Below are 25,656 nucleotides of genomic sequence, written 5' to 3' on the forward strand. Positions count from 1 at the left end.
GAATACATTTTAGAATAAGGCTGTAACGTAACAATGTGGAAAAAGTCAAGCAGTCTGAATAATTTCCGTGTGCATGTAATCTGTGGTCCATACTTGTATGCCACACAATTGAAAGGCCTAAAATTGTCTCTGCTACTGAAACACATGTTTTATCTACAACACTTGAATTGAGGCTTTCAAGACTTATGGGCTTGTCTTGTGGATCAAGGCTACAAAAAGCTTTTTATAGACTTGAACGATACTCTTCATGTTATATTATTTGTAGATATCGCTACTACTGCAATAACCACTCTTAACCGAGTAGCTGTTAGACTTGGCTTTGCTATAAGCGTAGACTTATAGCTTACTGTATATTGCGTTACCCAAGTTCTATAATTTCACAGAGGGGTCATGCTTTGCAGGTCATACAGGCCTAGGAGGTACAACTCTTATGAAATATAATGGGTATTGACTGCAGTTAATACCCGTTAAACTGAGGAACTTGCCCTAGGGGGCCTTTTAATTGACTCTATTGACTTGTTTTCAGAGCAGGTACAAAGATTTTGACCAGAACAATAGTTTAAGTGGACACAGTGCAGATGTTAGTCCAACTTGATTCCCATGTCTGAAGAATTGGAAAGCTTACTGGGAGACCTTAATTGTTCTTTTCATCAAGCAGTATTAATTTATTTCATGGAACATGAAGGATTTGTACAGTAGTTGAAGCTCTGCCACTGGTGGCCTGAAGTTATAAATGCCTACTCTTGAGTTACCTGTCAACTGGAACTGCTATTTAAATAATTTGTGATATTTTAAAATTTCAACACAGTGCCATATTTAATTTTGAAAGGTTGACAGCTCTCACTGATAGATTGCATGTGCAAGAAGAGGGAATCTCCGTGATGGAGGATTTCGTGTTATTATACACTGCTCAAAAAAATAAAGGGAACACTTAAACAACACAATGTAACTCTAAGTCAATCACACTTCTGTGAAATCAAACTGTCCACTTAGGAAGCAACACTGATTGACAATAAATTTCACATGCTGTTGTGCAAATGGAATAGACAAAAGGTGGAAATTATAGGCAATTAGCAAGACACCCCCAATAAAGGAGTGATTCTGCAGGTGGTGACCACAGACCACTTCTCATTTCCTATGCTTCCTGGCTGATGTTTTGGTCACTTTTGAATGCTGGCGGTGCTCTCACTCTAGTGGTAGCATGAGACGGAGTCTACAACCCACACAAGTGGCTCAGGTAGTGCAGCTCATCCAGGATGGCACATCAATGCGAGCTGTGGCAAGAAGGTTTGCGTGTCTGTCAGCGTAGTGTCCAGAGCATGGAGGCGCTACCAGGAGACAGGCCAGTACATCAGGAGACATGGAGGAGGCCGTAGGAGGGCAACAACCCAGCAGCAGGACCGCTACCTCCGCCTTTGAGCAGGAGGAGCACTGCCAGAGCCCTGCAAAATGACCTCCAGCAGGCCACAAATGTGCATGTGTCTGCTCAAACGGTCAGAAACAGACTCCATGAGGGTGGTATTTGAGCAGTGTATGTTTGTTTGTTTGAGTCACCTTGACTTACGTCTTGTTCCTTAGAAGTGGGGAAAATCCCTCAATCCATTTATTCAATTTCTAACCAATCAGCTGTTATGACGTATCACAGGCTTTCACACTGTAGCAGTCTTCGCCACTTACCTCCTTCCTGTTTTTTTGTTTTTACCAACTTCCACCAGAACAAAGCTTCTCCCAGTCCTTGTATGCACACATTTTGGTGACTTGACAAAACATAGATTAGAGAAGGTGAAGACTTTACAGAGCTTTTTTCCCCCCTGTGCTGCTCCGCGAGGGAAAGCGTGCAGAAGGCCGCAAAGGAGGCCACCGAGCGAGATGATCAAGCAGGAAATGGAGACGTCCTCTCACTTGCTCACTTGTGTAAAGGGTTTCCTCCTCATCCACCTCTATTGCCACTTCATGGACTTAACATATATTTCTAAAGGTTATGTTTCTGTGGCAACAACCTCGCCGCCAGGCTCAATTGCTGTCTACTGTATCACTCTTAAGGGTATACTTTTCCCTTATTCAAATCTCTGGCAGGCTGATTGTGTCACGCCTGCTCCCACTCCCCCTCTCCGGTGTTCGAGGGGGCCAGGCTGTCCATCATCACGCGCATCAGGGCTTCATTGGACTCACCTGGCCTCCTCTATATCTGTCTATTCCTCAGTTTGATCCCCATGTCAGCATTAATGTCGTTATGTTTCCCTTGTCCAGACGCTGTCCGTGTTTTGTTTCATGTCTGTTATTTATTAAATATTCACTCCCTGTACTTGCTTCTCGTCGCCCAGCGGCTGTCCTCACAGCCTAGTATAGGCCTTTCCACTGCACAATTTGGCTCTACATTGATTTCTTTTCATTGCGATTGCTGTAATTTCTGTTCTTCGCTGTGTAATAATTATAGCATTACTATGATCATATTATCATAATGGTAAATTAGTCTCTTGCCCTGGGGTGCATAAGCCGTTTCCCATGGTTGTGTTGTCGATGTACTTTGATCAACAGTGGGAAAAAATAACTTACACAGTAGGGGTCTAGTTTTACTAAGAGTGCATCTCAAATGGCAACCTATTCCCTACATAGCACACAACTAAGTGCACTATAGAGGGAATAGGGTGCTCTTTTGGACGCAATCTAAGAAAGTAATATTTAAGTACATCAAGGCTTTTCTTATGGGGCAGCTTGACATAGTAGTTCGCCTCATATCAAATTTTATTCAAATCAAACTATTTGTCACATGCGCCGATTACAACAAGTGTAGACCTTACCGTGAAATGCTTACTTACAAGCCCTTAACCAACAGTGCAGTTCAAGAAAGAGTTAAGAAAATATTTACCAAATAATTTAAAACCTTTGTTTAACACAATAAAATAACAATAACGAGGCTACATACCTCGTCAATGTGCAGGGGTAAAGGTTAGTCGAGGTAATTTGTACATGTAGGTAGGGGTGAAGTGACTATGCATAGATGATAAACTGCGAGTAGCAGAAGTGTACAAAACAAATGGAGAGGGGGGGGTGTCAATGTAAATACTCCCGTGGCCATTTGATTAATTCAGCAGTCTTATGGCTTGGGGGTTGAAACTGTTAAGGATCCTTTTGGTCCTAGGCTTGGCACTCTGGTACCGCTTGCCGTGCGGTAGCAGAGAGCACAGTCTATGACTTGGGTGACTGGAGTCTTTGACAATTTTTGGGGGGCCTTCCTCTGACACTGCCTAATATTTAGGTCCTAGATGGCAGGAAGCTTGGCCCCAGTGATGTACTGTGCCGTACGCACTACCCTCTGTACTGCCTTACGGTCAGATGCCGAGCAGTTGCCATACCAGGCGGTGATGCAACAGGTCAGTATGCTCTCGATGGTGCAGCTGTATAACTTTTTGAGGATCTGGGGACCCATGCCAAATATTTTTGGCATGGGTGTTGTCGTCCCCTCGTCGGTCTAGGGTATCCGAGAGGATGCTGTTGACGTGAGCCATGACCAGCCTTTCAAAGCACTTCATGGCTACCGGAGTGAGTGCTACGGGGCGGTTATCATTTTGGCAGGTTACCTTCGCTTCCTTGGGCACAGGGACTATGGTGATCTGCTTGAAACATGTAGGTATTACAGACTCGGTCAGGGAGGTTGAAAATGTCAGTAAAGACACTTGCCAGTTGGTCCGCGCATGCTTTAAGTACACGTCCTGGTAATCCGTCTGGCCCGCGGCTTTGTGAATGTTGACCTGTTTAAAGGTCTTGCTCACATCGGCTACCGAAAGCGTTTTCACACAGTCATCCAGAACAGCTAGTGCTCGCATGCATGCTTCAGTGTTGCTTGCCTCGAAGCGAGCATAAAAGGCATTTAGCTCGTCTGTTAGGTTCGCGTCACTGGGCAGCTCGTGTCTGGGTTTCCTTTTGCAGCCCGTAATAGTTTTCAAGCCCTGCCACATCCGACAAGCGTCAGAGCCTGTGTAGTAGGATTCAATCTTAATCCTGTATTGACACTTTGCTTGTTTGATGGTCGTCTGAGGGCAGAGCAGGTTTTCGTATAAGTGTCCGGATTAGTGTCCCGCTCCAGCTCTAGCCTTTAGCTTGATGTGGATGTTGCCTGTAATCCATGGCTTCTGGTTGGGATATGTACGTACGGTTACTGTGGGGACGACGTCGTTGATGCACTTATTGATGAAGCCGGTATCTAATGTGGGATACTCCTCAATGCCATTGGATGAATCCTGGAACATATTCCAGTCTGTGCTAGCAAAACAGTCCTGTAGCGTAGCATCCTCGTCATCTGACCACGTCCGTATTGAGCGAGTCACTGGTACTTCCTGCTTTAGTTTTTGCTTGTAAGCAAGAATCAGGAGAATAGAATTATGGTCAGATTTGCCAAATGGAGGGCGGGTGAGTTTTTTTCCTTTTCTTTTTTTCTCTCCCCTCTCGTTGCACATGTGACATGCTGGTTGAAATGAGGTGTAATTGATTTGTTTGCCTGCATTAAAGTCCCTGGCCACTAGGAGCGCCGCTTCTGGATGAGCATATTCTTGTTTGCTAATGGCCTTATACAGTTGGTTGAGTGCGGTCTTAGTGCCAGCATCGGTTTCTGGTGATAAACACACAGCTACGAAAAATATAGCTATGAAAAAGCTACGAATAGCTACAAAAAATATAGAACTCTCTTGGTAAGTAATGCAGTCTACAGCTTATCATAAGGTACTCTGCCTCAGGCGAGCAATACCTCGAGACTTCTTTAATAGTAGACATTGCGCACCAGCTGTTATTGACAAATGCACACACCCCCACCCCTTGTCAAACCAGACGTAGCTTCTCTGTCCTACCGGTGAAAAAAAAAAACGCCAGCTCTATATTATCCGTGTTGTCGATCAGCCACAACTCGGTAAAACATAAGATAATACAGTTTTTAATGTCCCGTTGGTAGGATAATCTTGATCATAAGTCAGCGATTTTATTTTCCATTGCACGTTGGACAATAGAACAGATGGCAGTGGGGGTTTACTCGCTTGCCTACAAATTCTCAGAAGGCAGCCTGACCTCCGCCCCCTTTTTCTCTGTCTTTTCTTCACGCAAATGATGGAGATTTGGGCCTGTTCCCGAGAAAGCAGTATATCCTTCACGTTGGACTCGTTAAGGGAAAAAGCTTCTTCCAGTTTGATGTGAGTAATCGCTGTTCTGATGTCCAGAAGTTATTTAAGAGACAGTAGCAGCAACATTATGTACAAAATAAGTTACAAACAACGCAAAAAAACTAACAAAATATCACAGTTGGTTAGGCGCACGTATAATGTCAGCCATCCTCTCCGGCGCCATTCTGTTATACACGTATTTAGCAGATGTAGGCTTGTTTTAGCAGATGTTATTGCGAGTGTAGCAAAATGCTTGTGCTTCTAGTTCCGACAGTGCAGTAATATCTAATAATTTCACAACAAATACCTAATACACACAAATCTAAGTAAAGGAATGGAATAAGAATATATAAATATATGGATGAGCAATTTAGGACGGCATAGGCTAAGATGCAATAGATAGTATAGAATACAGTATATACATATGAGATGAGTAATGCGAGGTATATAAACCTATTAAGTGACATTAATAAAGTGTTACTTTCTTTTTTTAAGTGGCCAATGATTTCTAGTCTATGGAGGTAGCAGCCTCTCTGTGCTAGTGATGGCTATTTTACAGTCTGATGGCGTTGAGAAACAAACTGTTTTTCAGTCTCTCGATCCCAGCTTTGATGTACCTGTACTGACCTCGCCTTCTGGATGGTAGCGGGGTAAACAGGCGGTGGCTCGGGTGGTTGTTGTCCTTGATTATTTTTTTGGCCTTCCTGTGACATCGGGTGCTGTAGGTTATTTTCCTGACACCACACTCCGAGCCCTCCCTGTAGGCTGTCTCGTCGTTGTTGGTAATCAAGCCTACTACTGTTGTGTCGTCTGCAAACTTGATGATTGAGTTGGAGTTGTTTGGCCACAGTCATTGGTGGACAGTGAGTACAGGAGGGGACTGAGCACACACCCTTGTGGGGCCCCAGTGTTGAGGATCAGCGAAGTGGAGATGTTGTTCCTACCTTCACAACCTGGGGGTGGCCCGTTCGGAAGTCCAAGACCCAATTGCACAGAGCAGGGTTCAGACCCAGGGCTTCGAGCTTAATAATGACGAGTTTGGAGGGTACTATGGTGTTGACTATAGCTCAGCATTCAATGAACAGCATTCTTACATAGGTATTCTTCTTGTCCAGATGGGATAGGGCAGTGTGATGGTGATTGCATCGTCTGTGGACCTTTTGGGGCTGTAAGCAAATTGAAGTGGGTCTAGGGTGATGGGTAAGGTGGAGGTGATATGATCCTTCACTAGTCTCTCAAAGCACTTCATGATGACAGAAGTGAGTGCTACGGGGCGATAGTCATTTAGTTCAGTTACCTTTGCATTCTTGGGTACAGGAACAATGGTGGCCATCTTAAAGCATGTGGGGACAGCAGACTGGGATAGGGAGAGATTAAATATGTCCACAACTGTGTGGTATGTGTGACATGTCATTAAGAGAAGTTGTCTAGTCGCAATGCAATTGGCTTGTTGATCTTTAAGATACCTGGTACATGGAATTAGTCATATTTCTGAGTCCGTATGTATCAAGCTTCTCAGGTCTCCTACTCTGAGATGCTTGATACATACACAGCCTGATGTCATTGTCTTTCCTTGTCCCTATTGAAGTCCACTTATGATTTGGAGAATAAACATTAGTGGACAAAATGTTCACTCTCCAGCCCACAATTTCCAAACACCACTTGGCAAGGCCTAATCACTCTAGTTGATTGTAATAAGTTAAAAGCCAGGCTACCTCTTAAGGGCCTCTCTTGTAAACAAGGCCATTCATAGTATTATGCCCCGGGTTCAGTAAAGCGTGTCGTGACTTTGATCATCATTGCCACGGAAACCAGGGTGCTTTTGACGAGACAGACTTAGTTTCAAACGGTGACATTTCAATGGCCCAAAGTAAACGGGGATGAGTCCTGAAATGGCACCCTATTCCCTTCATAATGCTCTACTTTTGACCAGAGCTCTATGGGTCTTTGTCAAAAGTAGTGCACTATAAATGGAATAGGGTGCCATTAGGGATGCATATACATTTCCTCAGCTCTAGCTGTTTGAAAAAACTGCATCTCTCCTTCAACAAAGACGCACAGAGGCAATGTTTAACTCACGCCAAGTTCTCTAAACTGAAGCCATTTGAGTATATCATCTGGAACTAAAAAAGGAATTAAGTGTTGAGCGTTCTGTTGGTGTTCTCTTGAACACAGGAGCACATTAGGAAACATTATTCAGAGTAGGTCATACAGCATGCACCAGCACCTGATTCCCTCATGCAATCAGTGGTTTAATCTTTGCTACCAAGTATCTTGAAATGGGTACAAAAACTAGTCATAAATGCATATTATGCAGCACAATGATTGTACATTTATGGAAATTTAGCTCGCTAGCTTGCTGTTGCTAGCTAATTTGTCCTGGGATATAAACATTGGGTTGTTATTTTACCTGAAATGCACAAGGTCCTCTACTCTACAATCACCCACGTGGGTATATGTTCCTAAAAACAATGAGGAGATGGGAGAGGCGGGACTTGCAGTGCGTCAAGCGCCACAAATATAACCAAGTTCTATTTTAGTGCCTGGCTATGTAGACGCTTGTGAGCAGTGTGGGTGCAATGATTGTATGTGCACATGTATTTTGCAACATTCACGCGATCAGCATGTAAGGCTGTTACGGTGACTGTTTTACCGCCACACCTAACACCTCATGAGTAATGACCGTATTCAAATTCCACGTGACCGTTTTGTCATGGTAATTAGGCTTCTCAACTCTGATGCTGCTGATGGTCATTAGTAGCCTACCAAACGTGCTAACTGCCTGGTACTCAGCACTCTGTTGTCCCTTTAATTACTTAATCAATGCAAATGTATTCGAAAATCAAACACTTTGTGAGCTCATGTTGCGCAACATTTCTATAGGCTATGCTTTTGCGGGGGAAAATTAGATGTGATAGCCTCTATTAAAAAGAGGATCCCATTAGCTTTCTATAGGCTAGGTCTACTATATTTATTTCTCAACTTTCCTAATATTAAGCACATTGCTTTTTTTTCAACAGGTGTATAGCCTGCCTGGCTGGCATGACATTGAATCACTGGAAATATGTCCTCCATTCGCTATTTTAAGTGCATAGATGACTTTAAAAAATGTTTATGCCCCTGTTCCGAGACTGGACCATTATCATGCACCTTTCTAAATATTATTTAGTATGTATAAAGAGAAGATTAAATCAAGAATAGTCTGATTGTTGACAATGTGCCGACCTCTTGTGAATGATACCTACAGTTGAAGTTGGAAGTTTACACACACTTAGGTTGGAGTCATTAAAACTCGTTTTTCAACCACTCCACAAATTTCTTGTTAACAAGCTATAGATTTGGCAAGTCGGTTAGGACATGTACTTTGTGCATGACAAGTAATTTTTCCAACAATTGTTTACAGACAGATTATTTCACTTATAAATTCACTGTCACATTTCCAGTGGGTCAGAAGTATACATAAACTAAGTTGACTGTGCCTTTAAACAGCTTGGGAAATTCCAGAAAATGATGTCATGGCTTTAAAAGCTTCTGATAGGCTAATTGACATCATTTGAGTCAATTGGAGGTGTACCTGTGGATGTATTTCAAGGCCTACCTTCAAACTCACTGCCTCTTTGCTTGACATCATTTAAAAATCAGCCAAGACCTCAGGAAAAAAATGTAGACCTCCACATGTCTGGTTCATCCTTGGGAGCAATTTCCAAATGCCTGAAGGTACCACATTCATCTGTACAAACAATAGTACGCAAGTATAAACACCATGGGACCACGCAGCCGGCATACCTCTCAGGAAGGAGACGCGTTCTGTCTCCTGGAGATGAACGTACTTTGGTGCGATAAGTGCAAATCAATCCCAGAACAACAGCAAAGGACGTTGTGAAGATGCTGGAGGAAACAGGTACAAAAGTATCTATATCCACAGTAAAACGAGTCCTATATCGACATAACCTGAAAGGCCGTTCAGCAAGGAAGAAGCCACTGCTCCAAAACCGCCATAAAAAAGCCAGATTACGGTTTGCAACTGCACATAAGGACGAAGATTGTACTTTTTGGAGAAATGTCCTCTGGTCTGATGAAACAAAAATATAACTGTTTGGCCATAATGACCATTGTTATGTTTGGAGGAGATAGGGGGAAGCTTGCAGGCCGAAGAACACCATCCCAACCATGAAGCACAGGGGTGGCAGCATCATGTTGTGGGTGTGCTTTGCTGCAGGAGGGACTGGTGCACTTCACAAAATAGATGGCATCATCGTTATGTGGATATATTGAAGCGACATCTCAAGACATCAGTCAGGAAGGTAAAGCTTGGTTGCAAATGGGTCTTCCAAATGAACAATGACCCCAAGCATACTTCCAAAGTTGTGGCAAAATGGCTTAAGGACAACAAAGTCAAGGTATTGGAGTGGCCATCACAAAGCCCCGACCTCAGTCCTATAGGAAATTTGTGGGCAGAACTGAAAAAGTGTGTGCGAGCAAGCAGGCCTACAAACCTGAATCAGTTACACCAGCTCTGTCAGGAGGAATGGGCCAAAATTCACTCTTCTTATTGTGGGAAGGCTACCCAAAACGTTTGACCCAAGCAACGCTACCAAATACTAATTGAGTGTATGTAAACTGCTGGCCCACTGGGAATGTGATGAAAGAAGTAAAAGAAATAAATCATTGAAATAAATAATTCTCTCTACTATTCTGACATTTCACGTTCTTAAAATAAAGTGGTGATACGAACTGACCTAAGACAGGGAATTTTTACTTGGATTAAATGTCAGGAAGTGTGAAACTGAGTTTAAATGTATTTGGCTAAGGTGTATGTAAACTTCCGACTTCAACTGTATATTGTCACTTGTGAATGATGCCCAGCTTGTGTGTAGTAAGGCAAGAAACCGTGCATGCCTTTTTTGTAAGGGATGCACAATATATTGGTGAACATATCGGAATCGGACGATATTAGCTAAAAATGCCAACATCGGTATCGACCCGATGTCTGTCTAGTTTAAAGCCGATGTGCAAAACCGATGTCAAAGCTGACGTGCATACCTGTATAACATGGGTACATGACGTAATGACGTCACACAAAATGTTTCCCTACACGCTCAACACGGCATTCCCAACCTAGCCCACAATGTCTGCTGTGTGAATCGAGCAGTCAACAAGTCGAGCAGTCATTTGAAAGAGTAAGACAATTTCAGCGAGACAACTCAACGGCGAAATCCATTAACGGCACGATAATGGAATTCATTGCCCTTGACAGTCAACCGTTCTCTGTCGTGGGTGATGTTAGCTTTCGCGACTGGTCGAGCACCGGTACACACTACCAAGTGCGCTATTTTTCAGATGTTGCCCTACCGGAGTTGCACAGTAATAGCGTCACTGCTATTAGCTTCACGAAATACTATGGAACGCCGTTTGGGTCTTTGCGTGTCAAAAAAGGTACATGTCAAAAAACACTATTTGACACGTTAAATAAGCTTTTAATTTGACATGTCAAATAACAGTTATTTTATAGAATGTTGTGTGTTCTGAATTTGCACGTGCAATCCAAGCGCCACCACTACGATCAGTAGCACTGTCAAAGCTGTACAGAAAAGTCTGCAGACACCGTCCACGAACGATGTGTTTACAAAACCGCGTTGGTAATAAAGCATTATTTGTTAGACTGCAACTTCTGGGGTAGCTAGCTAGCTTTAGCTTGGTACCTAGCTAGCACCAATACAACCAGCCTGAAAACAATGACCAGTAGAAACTTTAGTCATTTTCATTATTCTTAGCAATGATTTTAGGAATCCTCGTGATAAGTATTAGCTATGTAGCCACTTGTTGTTTGCCTATTGAAAATAAATAGCTTAGCCCTGTTGCCCAAAGCTAACGTTATAAGCAGCCAGCTAGCTTCACCTGCCTAGTGAGGCTCAACTGGACCGGTTTATGTGTTGTGAAGCTAGGCACAATAGTGGAATTTGTGGTTTGCCTTCAAAATAAAAGTACCTCTTTGAAAGTGATGCAAAAGGTTACAATTGGTGGAATCATGCCATATTTAGACTAGATAATGTTAAACAAGATTGGCTTGTGAAGCAATGAAATGGTGTGTCAGTCTACTCGGTGACACCAACAGAACACAACTGTGAAGAGTTTACGCAAATATTAGCGTTGTAGCTCTTATCATGGGACTGTGAAATCACCTCCTCACTCAGCCTAATGTGTGTATTGACATTCATATTGCACTGTACAGCTTTACCGAAGGATTGGGGATCAATGAAATGGGGTATCAGTCTACTCCATACCCAAGATATTWTTTCCCCAACGTCCTCCTCAGTTATGAGACTCCAACATCCCACACAGTATTGTTTTTCCTCTGGAATAGTGTTCAATACACATAGGTTGACAATAAATGTAGCTCAATTCAGTTGTTTCAGAGTCCTGCAATAAGAGCTATGACGTTAACGTTCTCTGGGTGTCACTGAGTAGACTGTCATTGAGCCACAATCCATAGGTCAGGCTGTACAGTGAAATAAGTATGCCCCCAATGCAATTCTAATGTATAATACATCCAGTGTGAATTCAACAGATTTGTCAAATTAACAAATTGTCTTTTGTAGATTGTATATAACATTCCAACCTCGTTTAGCATGAGCTATTCAATTATGGCATAATTCTACTATTTGTATTCATTTGCATAACTGTCAATGACATACTTTTATTTTGAAGGCTAAATTATTATGTGACGTGCAGTCATATTCAGGTCCTGATTGGTCAACAAGCTTATTTGTTAGTGTTATTTGACGTGTATCTTTTTTGACGCGCAAAGACCCAAACAGCATTCCATAGAAATCCTGGTTGAGAATGAAACGACTGAACAAATGAACAACGAAACAGCACTGCAAGCAATAGGTTCTGATATATGTTTTACTAGTAATGGGAACATACGTAAATGCCAAAGAAGTTCTTTTTGATTGACGTGTGTGTAACCTTTATTTAACTAGGCGAGACAGTTAAGAACAAATTCWTATTTACAATGACGGCCAAACCCGGACGACGCTGGGTCAATTTTGCGCCGCCCTAAGGGACTCCCAATAACGGCCAGATGTGATACAGCCTGGATTCGAACCAGGGGGTGTAGTGACGCCTCTTGCACTGAGATGCAGTGCCTTCGACAGCTGCGTCCATGTGTGTGTTAATTATTTAACTGTATTAGAATGCTTAAAAGGCCGCTAAAATTTGAAATATCGCTTATCGGCATCGCAAATTCTTTTGGTGCGATTTTTTTTCTTCTTTTTTTTCTTTTTTTTGCACACATGTAGCCTAGCCCATAGGCCTATTTGTTTTGATACGGGTTGTATCACAACTAATAACTTAAAATGAACCACATGAATCCGCTTTACAAGGAGTGTAGGCTATGAGTTAGGTTTCAAGTTTGGGGAAGAATTTTCACCATAAATATGCATCTTTTATAATAAAGCATTACATGCATAATTGCATTTGCTGTCACTTTTGAGAAGGGTGTTTTCCCGCTAATTGATTGCTTTTTGGAACATTCGCGCTCATTGCCTACTTCCGTGTGTGCATTGCAGCGCTTATAATGTAAAGAAATAGCCTATGTTTACAACATTTTAAGCTAAACGTTCTGATGTGTTGCATCAGCCTGCTTTAAAAAATAGTTTTTGATGTGAGTGGTTGTATTAATTTGGGATCTATTGCATCCCACAACTATCCCAGACTATGTTTGGAATATTTCTTTCTCGCACAGAACTACAAGTTGACCAGTAAAATAGATCAACTTTTGTACTATGGGAGATAGTAGATTGACATATTGGCAGCCTGTGCAAGAAACCAAACAGAGCTCATGCCTTTCATGCGCGACTTCTTTCAAATCATCATTAGATTTGTATCGTGCAGCCCTAGAATGTATTAAAAATCTAAACATTGGTCCACCTGCAGGGGGAGGATGAGTGGCTCCAGCCACGCGCCACCACTTATCACATCCTCCTCCACAGTAGCAAGCCTTTATCTGGCCCTTATCAGACTGTAGTGATAATGACATTGGGAGGTGGTTAGGAAGTATAGATGTACTGGAGTCCTTCCTGACAGAGACACAGTAACACATAGACAGACCTGACAAATCATAGTTAGAGCCCTGTGCCTATGTTAGCAGTAGCTCAGACTACCTCAGCCTGAGGGAATCAGAGGAATTACCATCTTCCTATCCTAAACAAAGAAGGAAGGATGCTGCCACGACCTATGGGTTTTGCAAACAAGTTTACGCCTGAGTTTAGGACTGACATTGCTAATAGGTAAAAACATTCCTTACCCCAGGATACTTCAACTGGTGACTAACCGGGAGAATGAAGAAAAGGAAAAGGACGTACTCTGTTTCTGCATAAATGTGATACGTTTCAGCAAGAATTTGCTGATAAATGTCCTACTTTATATGTGGTTGTATCACCTAGCTATTTTAAGATGAATGCACAAAATGTCGCTGTGGAAACAGTCTGATTAAAAAATGTGTTTTAACATACAGTGCCTTCAAAGTATTCAGACCCTTTTTACTTTTTCTACATGTTATTACATTATAGCCTTATTCTAATATGGAATAAATTCAGTTGAAGTCAAAGTTTACATACACCTTAGCCAAAAACATTTAAACTCAGTTTTTCACAATTCCTGACATTTTAATCCTAGTAAAAATTCCCTGTCTTATGTCATTTAGGATCACCACTTAATTTTAAGAATGTCAGATGTCAGAATAATAGTAGATTTTATTTCAGCTTTTATTTCTTTCATCACATTCCCAGTGGGTCAGAAGTTTACATGCACACAATTAGTATTTGGTAGCATTGCATTTAAATTGTTTAACTTGGGTCAAATGTTTCGGGTAGTCTTCCACAAGCTTCCCACAATAACTTGGGTGAATTTTGGCCCATTCCTCCTGACCGAGCTGGTGTAACTTTTCAGTTCTGCCCACGCGTTTTCTATAGGATTGAGGTCAGGGCTTTGTGATGGCCACTCCAATACCTTGACTTTGTTGTCCTTAAACCATTTTGCTACAACTTTGTAAGTATGCTTGGGGTCATTGTCCACTTGGAAGACCCATTTGCAACCAAGCTTTAACTTCCTGACTGATGTGTTGAGATGTTGCTTCAATATATCCACATCATTTTCCTACCTCATGATGCCATCTATTTTGTGAAGTGCACCAGTCCCTCCTGCAGCAAAGCACCCCCACAACATGATGCTGCCATCCCCGTGCTTCACGGTTGGGAACGTGTTCTTCGGATTGCAAGCCTCCCCCTTTTTCCTCCTAAAATAACTATGGTCATTATGGCCAAACAGTTCTATTTTTGTACGATCTTTGTCCCCATGTGCAGTTGCAAATCATAGTCTGGCTTTTTTTAATGGCGGTTTTGGAGCAGTGGCTTCTTCCTTGCTGAGCGGCCTTTCAGGTTATGTCGATATAGGACTCGTTTTACCCTGGCTATAGATACTTTTGTACCCGTTTCCTCCAGCATCTTCACAAGGTTCTTTGCTGTTGTTCTGGGATTGATTTGCACTTTTCGCACCGAAGTACGTTAATCTCAAGGAGACAGAACGCGTCTCCTTCCTGAACGGTATGACGGCTGCGTGGTCCCATGGTGTTTATACTTGGGTGCTTTTGTTTGTACAGATGAATGTGGTACCTTCAGGCATTTGGAAATTGCTCCCAAGGATGAACCAGACTTGTGGAGGTCTACGTCTGATTTCTTTTGATTTTCACATGATGTCAAGCAAAGAGGCACTGAGTTTGAAGGTAGGCCTTGAAATACATCCACAGGTACACCTCCAATTGACTCAAATGATGTCAATTAGCCTATCAGAAGCTTCTAAAGCCATGACATCATTTTCTGTAATTTTCCAAGCTGTATAAAGGCACAGTCAACTTAGTGTATGTAAACTTCTGACCCACTGGAATTGTGATACAGTGAAGTAATCTGTCTGTAAACAATTGTTGGAAAAATTACTTGTGTCATGCACAAAGTAGATGTCTTAACCAACTTGCCAAAACTACAGTTTGTGAACAAGAAATTTGTGGAGTGGTTGAAAAGCGAGTTAATGACTCCAACCTAAGTGTATGTAAACTTCCTACTTCAACTGTATATATTTTTTCGGCAATCTACACGCTAGCCTATAATAAAGCGAAAACAGATTTTTTTTGAAATTTTTGCAAATATATTTGTAAAAAAATCATAGCAATACCTTATTTACATAGCTGTTCAGCTGTTCAGTTTTGTTTCCATTGATCATCCTTGAGATGTTTCTACAACTAGATTGGAGTCCAACTGTGGTAAATTAAATTCATTGGACATGATTTGGAATGGCACACACCTGTCTATATAAGGTGTGTCCCACAGTTGACAGTGTATGTCAGAGCAAATGAGATCCAAGGAATTGTCAGTAGAGCTCCGAGACAGGATTGTGTCGAGGCACAGATCTGTGGAAGGGTACCAAAATATTTCTGCAGCTTTGAAGGTCCCCAATAACACAGTGGCCTCCATCATTCTTCAATGGAAGGTTTGGAACCACCAAGACTCTTCCTAGAGCTGGCCGCTCAGCCAAACTGAGCAATCGGGGGAGAAAAACCTTGGTCAGGGAGGTGACCAAGAACACGATGGTCACGTTGACAGAGCTCTAGAGTTACTTTGACAGAGCTCTAGAGTTATTCTGTGGAGATGGGAGAACCTTCCAGAAGAACAACCATCTCTGCAGAACTCCACCAATCAGGCCTTTATGGTAGAGTGGGCAGACGGAAGCCACTCCTCAGTAAAAGGTACATGACAGGCCGCTTGGAGTTTGCCAAATAGCTCTCAGACCATGAGAAACAAGATTCTCTGGTCTGATGAAACCAAGAATAAACTCTTTGGCCTGAATGCTAAGCATCACGTCTGGAGGAAACCTACGGTGAAGCGTGGTGGTAGCATCGTGCTGTGGTTATGTTTTTCAACGGCAGGGACTGGGAGACTTGTCAGGATCGAGGGAAAGATGAACAGAGCAAAGTACAGATATCCTTGATGAAAACCTGCTCCATAGTACTCAGGATCTCGGACTGGGGCGAAGGTTCACCTTCCAACAGGACCACGACCCTAAGCACACTGCCAAGACAACGCAGGAGGGGCTTCGGGACAAGTCTCTGAATGTCCTTGAGTGGCACCCAGCCAGAGCCCGGACTTGAACACGATCGAACATCTCTGGAGAGACTTGTCCCGCTCCCCATCCAACCTGACAGAGCTTGAGAGGATCTGCAGAGAAGAATGTGGGAAACTCCCCAAATACAGGTGAAGCTTCTAGCATCATACCCAAGAAGACTTGATGCTATAATCGCTGCTAAAGGTGCTTCAACTAAGTTCTGAGTAAAGGTCTGAATACTTATGAAAATGTAATATTTACATTTTTTATAAATTAGCAAAAATGTCAGGAAACCTGTTTTTGCTTTGTCGTTATGGGGTATTAATCAATTTAGAATAAGGCTGTAATGTAACAAAATTTTGTAAAAATATGGTATCTGCGTTAGGGGAAATGGAGCCACTGTTCGCCCCAGAGCCTTTGTCAATGTTTTGGTTTTGTTGGCCAAACTGAGGTGAGGAGCATCCAAACGGACCTGGCAGTTTCACCATTTTAAGATTCCATCTTTTAACCCGTCTACCTTTCTGTGTTTCCCAGGTTATGCTGCCCAAAAGCTGTCTGAGTCCAAGTGAGAAAGAAAAGGGCTAAAGCCACATCTCTCCCTTACCCCGTTAGCTCTCCAGACAGAGCCACAGCACTTGCATCCATCCCACAGAGAAGAGGAGCCATGAGCAACCCCAACACACCCAGCAATGTCACAGACACCATGGAATCAGTCATCCACAACGTAAGTCCATTCACGCTAAATTCATTTAGTCCGGTCATCCTAACTAACGTCTACCGCATAATACAAACGAATTCAAAGCAAGAGACGTGTAATCGACTAATTGACAACAGTAGGAAATGCATGTCTACGTTCAGGGATGTTATTGCTCCTGACTTTTATTAATTTATGCTGAACTAATCTAATATATTCATCAAATTGCAGTGGTTCTCTGCCAGAAAGGCTTTCATCTGTGATTGCCAAACACCCTTGATGTATTTTTACTCGTGACACATGTTCTCTCTCTGCTCAAGTTCTGCTTCGTCAGCCTCTCCAGTTCACTATGTTTTGGCATGGGAGTGTATATTTGGGATTGTGCCATTCCTCTCAGAGCTGGGTATGTACAAATCCATACCTTCACTAAGGGATTAAATCCTCTGGCTCCCGACAGACATAAGGATTTAAAAAATAAATTGTGACTTCTGAAACGTTAAGTGTTTCTTAAACTGTTTCCCTTGGGCACCTTTTGAGAACTGCCTGATACCCTTATACTCCCTTTTCAGGCGGGGATTGGGGAACCAAGAATGTTGAAGTCAGCGTGTATTTAGAAATGAGTGGATGTACTAGGATCAAAATATCTTGTTGTATTTCCAGGCCTTTCTGGTGCCCAGTTTCTGCTGGCCAGAACCAACTCATTGGCATCCGTACAGTACTGTTAGAAGCCCAGTGGTAAAGCATCTAGGTGGTTCAGGCTAAGCCAGATGGCCTTGGACCTAGGTCAATGGCTAAAACTACATTCTAGTCCCCTGGGGGCCTCTCAAAATAAAATCATATTAAGAGGATGAGTAAGTTGCAATATTGAGAGTCATTCATTAAAAAAATACCTTAAGTTTTTGGACAATCAATGAGAAACAAATATGCATCCTCTATGGTTTCTTTGTATGACTAATTGAGATCGGATACTGAGGTGTCGTCAGCATTTCTTTAAACTTCTTTCCACATTAGACAAACATTAACTAAACCTTTATCGTCAAGGGTCCATTTTTGACCCTGACAAGAAAAAAATCTCCCCCGACCCACTTATGTATGCATGCCGCACATACAGTAGACTCAAACCCATGCACCCCCACACACAGTGCAAGAGAGGTTGATACTAGACCGTCACCAGCTGTTCTGCCACATCAGGAAATGCCTGCTTTCCCTTAGCTTGGCATTTCTTTCAGTGTTCAGACTGCTGTTTCCTATCCCATGTTACACAATCATGTGGCTGTAGCAATCCTGACAACCCCCAGGACTGGCCTACTGCCTCTTGGGAGGTGGACTCTCTAAGACATAAACCATTACGTTTAGAAGGACTTATGCTCATATCTTGAATGCAGGTGTAGGATTTGAATCTTTTGTTGATGAGAATTTCCTGTACTGCAGGAAATGCAGATAAGCCTTGTGATTTACATGAAATTCACTGAAAACCTCCACTAACACACGGTTATATTAACTGTGTTTTCATGTAGCCTACTTTTGTCGAGCTAATAGCCTAACCACCGATCAAGTAACAATATGGACTAAACATTCAAATCCTGTTGCTGCAGGATTATTTTGCTATGACAATACTGGTCAAATTAAGATCCTACATCTGTACCTCCCTGTTTTAGAATGTAGCGGTACTTCTGTAGTTGAAATACAATGGCACTACTACACGTGTCTGAGTCGAGGAGTGCCGAGGTGCAATGTAAAACATGTATATAGATAAACAAACTATTTGCACAAACATAAAGACTGTAAGGGTGCTTGTAGCCGCAAGGCAACGAAGCGCAACACACGATTTTGTGGTGGCGTCTAATTGAAAGTTGTACGTAGGGCTGGGCGATAAATCACATTTATTTGATTCATTCAAATGTATGTTTTTGCGTGATATTGCAAATGCCTGTATCGCAAGAATCAAGGTTTTGTTGTCTTTTGTTTTTATGAGTGTTTCTGTCCGCTTGTTCTGGTCTCGTCTCCTCCTCTCTTCTGTGCTGTGTGCACCTTCCCATATACACGAGAGATCTGTATGTAATGATGAGATGCATGTCTCCGCCCTAAACCATGCAAGTCGTTGTCCCAAAGGCCGGAAGGCAGGCGACAAGCTTAGGTCCAAAGTAAACCCATAGAAACGCATTGGCCTTATTTTGGACAGATTTTTAGCCAGAGTGAAACCTCTCGCTACACCTCTTTCTCTGTGGTTACACACACACCAAGCCCGTCCCCATGCCTCTCACGCCAACAAAGTTGAGAGATCACATCTCTCTTTACATTTGAGGTTTGGTCCAACAGAATCAATCATATGGACACACACATTGAGACATTATTTTACTCTAACAGAGGAGAAGTTAACTTTTCTAACGATACCCATTTTATGTCTCAACTACTCAAATTGCGTGCAGAGCAGACACTACTAAAGCGAGAGTATCAATAAACATTGAATCTGGAAAATGAATGCTCAGTTTGTAGCGCGCTGGCATTGGGTTACCAAGTAATGCTAGCAGCATTTTAGCCAACTGCCAGACTGTTATATGAGCTGTCTAGTCTGTGTTTTCATAATTGTGCAATAAGCATAAAACACATTTATATAAAGAATTCACAACTCCTCATGCTGCGTAATAAGGTAGGCCACTTCATTTCAACATCTGAGCAAAGTGGACAGGCCAACATGCTTTTCAAACAGTTGGAGACAAACAGAAGGGTGTCTTCATAACAATTCAACTGTTCAACCTTGTTAGCTAGCAAATAGATCCAAGTATAAGTAATATAAGGATTAGCTGGCTTAGCACTAGCTCATGGTCTTGAGATTGTTGATGAGACCTGTGTTAATGTTCTATAGCCTAATGCCTGCTACAAGAAGTTAGTCATTATTAGTGAAGTTGCATTATGCATGGTTCTATTTAAATTTGTAACTACTAAAGGGCATTTTCATAGACCGACTTCAGTAATCATTTTGATAAAATAATTACATTTTTAGTGGGTCTTATCCTTGTGGAAGGCTAATATTTAGCCTAGGTATATCTTTCACCGGCCCTGAATTTATTATATTATTGGTAACTGTTTGAAATGCAGTGTATTTGACCTTTTTAATTGTACAACAATGCTTTTTTAGATTAAACATAAAACATTTACAGTACCAATCAAAAGTTTGGACACACCTACTAAAGGGTTTTTCTTTATTTTTAAAATGTTCTATGTTGTAGAATAATAGTGAAGACATCAAAACTATGAAATATAACACATACTGAATTATATAGTAACCAAAAAAGTGTTAAACAAATCATATATTTGATATTCTTCAAAGTTGCCACCCTTTGCCTTGATGACAGCTTTGCACACTCTTGGCATTCTCTCAACCAGCTTCACCTGGAATGCTTTTCCAACAGTCTTGAAGGAGTTCCCACATATGCTGAGCACTTGTTGGCTACTTTTCCGTCATTCTGCGGTCCGACTCATCCCAAACCATCTCAATTTGGTTGAGATCGGGTGATTGTGGAGGCCAGGTCATCTGATGCAGCGCTCCATCACTCTCCTTGACAAAATAGCCCTTATACCGTCTGGAGGTGTGTTGGGTCATTGTCCTGTTGAAAAACAAATGCTAGTCCCACTAAGCCCAAACCAAATGGGATAGCGTACCGCTGCAGAATGTGGTGGTAGCCATGCTGGTTAAGTGTGCCTTGAATTCTAAATAAATCAGACAGTGCCACCAGCAAAGCACTCCCACAGCATAACACCACCTCCTCCATGCTTTACGGTGGGAAATACACATGCGGCATCATCCATTCACCCACACCGCTTCTGACATAGACACGGTGGTTGGAACCAAAAATCTCCAATTTGGACTCCAGACCAAAGGACAAATTTCCACCGGTCTAATCTACAGTGCTCGTGTTTTTTAACCCAAGCAAGTCTCTTCTTATTGGTGTCCTTTTAGTAGTGGTTTCTTTGCAGCAATTTGACCATGAAGGCGTGACGCATGCAGTCTCCTCTGAACAGTTGATGTTGAGATGTGTTTGTTACTTGAACTCTGTAGCATTTATTTGGGCTGCAATTTCTGAGGCTGGTAACTTGAATGAACTTATCCTCTGCAGCAGAGGTAACTCTGGGTCTTCCTTTCCTGTGATGGTCCTCATGAGAGCCAGTTTAATCTCAGTGCTTGATGGTTTTTGCAACTGCACTTGAAGAAACTTTTAAAGTTCTTGAAATGTTCCGCATTGACTGACCTTCATGTCTTAAAGTAACGATGGACTGTCGTTTCTCTTTGCTTATTTGAGCTGTTCTTTCCATAATATGGACTTAGCCCTATTTGGTAAAAGATTATCTTCTGTATACCCCACCTACCTTATTACAACACAACTGATTGGCTCAAATGCATTAAGAAGGAAAGAAACTTCACAAATGAACTTTTAAGAAGGCCCACCTGTTAATTGAAATGCATTCCAGGTGACTACCTCAAGCTGGTTGAGAGAATACCAAGAGTGTGCTAAGCTGTTAAGGCAAACGGTGGCTATTTGAAGAATCTTAAATATATAATATATTTTGATATCTTTAACACTTTTTTGGTTACTACATGATTCCATATGTTTTTTCATAGTTTTTGATGTCTTCACTATTATTCTACAATGTAGAAAATAGTAAAAAATCCTTGAATAAAGCAAAACCCTTGAATGAGTAGGTGTTCTAAAACTTTTGACCGGTAGTGTATATATTTACTGTGCTTCGTGAATCGCCCATACGTTAAAAAAAATATATAGATGATTTTTATCGCCCAGCCCTAGTTGTACAGTCGTTGCCAAAGGTTTTGAGAATGACACAAATATTTATTTTCACAAAGTCTACTGCCTCAGTTTCTATGATGGCAATTTGCATATACGCCAGAATGTTATGAAGAGTGATCAGATGAATTGCAATTAATTGCAAAGTCCCTCTTTACCATGCAAATGAATTTAATCCCCCCCCCCCAAAAAATCTGAGGTCTTGAAAAAGAATGGTCAACACTGCAAATATTGACTCTTTTTGCATCAACTTCATGTAATTGTCAATAAAAGCCTATGACACGTATGAAATTTACATTACATTTACATTTAAGTCATTTAGCAGACGCTCTTATCCAGAGCGACTTACAAATTGGTGCATTCACCTTATGATATCCAGTGGAATAACCACTTTACAATAGTGCATCTAACTCTTTTAAGGGGGGGGGGTTAGAAGGATTACTTTATCCTATCCTAGGTATTCCTTAAAGAGGTGGGGTTTCAGGTGTCTCCGGAAGGTGGTGATTGACTCCGCTGACCTGGCGTCGTGAGGGAGTTTGTTCCACCATTGGGGTGCCAGAGCAGCGAACAGTTTTGACTGGGCTGAGCGGGAACTGTACTTCCTCAGAGGTAGGGAGGCGAGCAGGCCAGAGGTGGATGAACGCAGTGCCCTTGTTTGGGTGTAGGGCCTGATCAGAGCCTGAAGGTACGGAGGTGCCGTTCCCCTCACAGCTCCGTAGGCAAGCACCATGGTCTTGTAGCGGATGCGAGCTTCAACTGGAAGCCAGTGGAGAGAGCGGAGGAGCAGGGTGACGTGAGAGAACTTGGGAAAGTTGAACACCAGACGGGCTGCGGCGTTCTGGATGAGTTGTAGGGGTTTAATGGCACAGGCAGGGAGCCCAGCCAACAGCGAGTTGCAGTAATCCAGACGGGAGATGACAAGTGCCTGGATTAGGACCTGCGCCGCTTCCTGTGTGAGGCAGGGTCGTACTCTGCGAATGTTGTAGAGCATGAACCTACAGGAACGGGTCACCGCCTTGATGTTAGTTGAGAACGACAGGGTGTTGTCCAGGATCACGCCAAGGTTCTTAGCACTCTGGGAGGAGGACACAATGGAGTTGTCAACCGTGATGGCGAGATCATGGAACGGGCAGTCCTTACCCGGGAGGAAGAGCAGCTCCGTCTTGCCGAGGTTCAGCTTGAGGTGGTGATCCGTCATCCACACTGATATGTCTGCCAGACATGCAGAGATGCGATTCACCACCTGGTTATCAGAGGGGGGAAAGGAGAAGATTAATTGTGTGTCGTCTGCATAGCAATGATAGGAGAGACCATGTGAGGATATGACAGAGCCAAGTGACTTGGTGTATAGCGAGAATAGGAGAGGGCCTAGAAGCTGTCTCTTATACACATCTAGATGTGTATAAGAGACAGGAGCACGTGGTGCGGAGACAGATTCTCGCCACGCCACCTGGTAGGAGCGACCTGTCAGGTAGGACGCAATCCAAGCGTGGGCCGCGCCGGAGATGCCCAGCTCGGAGAGGGTGGAGAGGAGGATCTGATGGTTCACAGTATCAAAGGCAGCCGATAGGTCTAGAAGGATGAGAGCAGAGGAGAGAGAGTTAGCTTTAGCAGTGCGGAGCGCCTCCGTGACACAGAGAAGAGCAGTCTCAGTTGAATGACTAGTCTTGAAACCTGACTGATTTGGATCAAGAAGGTCATTCTGAGAGAGATAGCAGGAGAGCTGGCCAAGGACGGCACGTTCAAGAGTTTTGGAGAGAAAAGAAAGAAGGGATACTGGTCTGTAGTTGTTGACATCGGAGGGATCGAGTGTAGGTTTTTTCAGAAGGGGTGCAACTCTCGCTCTCTTGAAGACGGAAGGGACGTAGCCAGCGGTCAAGGATGAGTTGATGAGCGAGGTATGATTGTAATTATACTTCAGTATTCCATAGTAACATCTGACAAAAATATCTAAAGACACTGAAGCAGCAAACTTTGAATTAATATTTCTGTCATTCTCAAAACTTTTGGCCATGACTGTATGTACTGTAATGTGATATGGATGGGTGTCTAACGGGATTATGGTAATAGATAATTATGGCCTACAGTTATCTACCCTATTTCTGTTTAGAGTGAAGCATTTGCTGTTTTTGTGACATTTCACTGACCACTGACATTTCATTTAACCTTGGCAAATCTGAGCTCTCCAAACCTTTTCCATTCCAAAAAACAGATTGCTTGTTGAGGGCTGTGATTTGAATAGTCTGTTGGGGAATGAGATTTTGCCCAGTACAGTTAGTTCAATCTATCTCAGGCAGGCTGTTGGCAGCTATGAAGCTTCTTAACAATCTCTTACACAGTGGATTCACAGACGGTTGTCACTACATGCACTAGTTGCTATCCAATGTATGTGTTTACAACTTAATGGCTGCAGATGATTCATTTTCTTGTGCATTGGCACAGCTGATAGTAGAACTGACAAAAGATAAGTCTATTTGCTATAGCTGAAGCTTTCATTGGTCATTTTCCTCGCATCCTTGCCCGTCTTAGTTAATAATTCTCCTTTTCAAACGAGTGTACACATACAGTGTGCTGTGTGTGTTTTTAAGGGGAGTTGAGATAATCCTATTTGGAAGGGTCTGTCAATGTGAAACTGGGTGATGTACTTTTCCTGCCGCGATGCACTGCCCATTGTCATGTGACTCGGGCAACCGACCGATACGAGACGAGGTTGAAAAAAGGTGTGCGGTTATTTTTTACTTTTCGGTCGCTAAAGATTAAGTGGCGTGAAAACGCGATTGGACTTTGATGGAGTTTCTGTACACAGCAGCAAAGGTGAGTTATGAGGAACACAGGGTAACATACAAGACTAACCAGTTCAACATATTGTAATAGTCACTGATCCCTTTGGGAGCGCCCCCCTCCATTTGTGTGGATATGAAAAGACTACTCATTTCCTGTTCTATGTCTGACATACCAGGTGCATTATATTGGTTTTAAAGGCTTAACAATTTGAACCTGCAGTACCCTATAGATTTTGTTTACGTAATATCTTCAGGCAAAAATATAGTATATAGGCCTACACCTAACTTGATGTTTTTCCAGTCACAGTGAACACAATAGAATATAATTTACCTTCCTATTCGCCTCACAATATTTGGTGTATATTTAGCCCAATATGTGCTTCAGCAGTTTTGTTGCACTGTCCACTTCCAAGGCATCTGTGATGGTCTTGTATACAGCCCTTTGACAGGCCATTGTGCGTACGTGAACCGAAGACAATTTAATTCTCATTGTAATCTTAATGCATCTGTGATACAGTGCCTTCGGGAAAGTATTCATACCCCTTGACTTATTCCACATTTTATTGTTACAGCCTGAATTCAAAATTGATAAAATATTTTTTTCTCAACCATCTACACACAATACCCGATAATGACAGTGAAAGCATGTATTAAGACATTTTTTCAAATGTATTGAAAATAAAATATAGAAATATCAAATTTACATAAGTATTCACACCCCTGAGTCAATACTTTGTAGGAGCTGCTTTGGCGGCAATTACATCTTTGTGACATCGTGGGTATGTCTGTATTAGCTTTTTGCATCTGGATTTGGGAATTTTCTCTTCCCCCCCTTCTGAGATTTTCTCAAGCGCTTAAGTTATTGGGAGCTGCATTCCAGGTGACTACCTCATGAAGCTGGTTGAGAGAATGCCAAGTGTGCACAGATGTCATCAAGGCAAAGGGTGGCTACTTTGAAGAATCTCATATAAAATATATTTTGATTTATCACTTTTTTGGTTACTACAAGAGCCCATATGTGTTATTTCATAGTTTTGATATCTTCACTATTTTTCTACAATGTAGTAAAT

At 42.2% G+C, this 25,656-nt stretch overlaps 1 protein-coding gene across 2 annotated transcripts in view; it reads left to right on the plus strand.

Moving 5' to 3' along the window:
* Positions 1 to 25,656, plus strand: part of LOC111973200 (anion exchange protein 2) — a 112,221-nt gene that overhangs the window by 38,197 nt on the left and 48,368 nt on the right. Inside the window, exon 3 of one of the 2 annotated variants that reach the window (XM_024000478.2) lies at positions 16,842 to 17,031. In XM_024000478.2, the coding sequence (XP_023856246.1) occupies positions 16,972 to 17,031 (60 nt within the window). In that variant the 5' untranslated portion in view covers positions 16,842 to 16,971. Of the gene's footprint in view, positions 1 to 16,841; positions 17,032 to 24,412; positions 24,618 to 25,656 lie in introns of those variants that run through there. The other variant, XM_024000479.2, reaches the window with a different exon arrangement.

This window comes from Salvelinus sp. IW2-2015, linkage group LG14, assembly GCF_002910315.2.
Source record: "Salvelinus sp. IW2-2015 linkage group LG14, ASM291031v2, whole genome shotgun sequence".
NCBI classification, from domain to species: Eukaryota; Metazoa; Chordata; class Actinopteri; order Salmoniformes; family Salmonidae; genus Salvelinus; species Salvelinus sp. IW2-2015.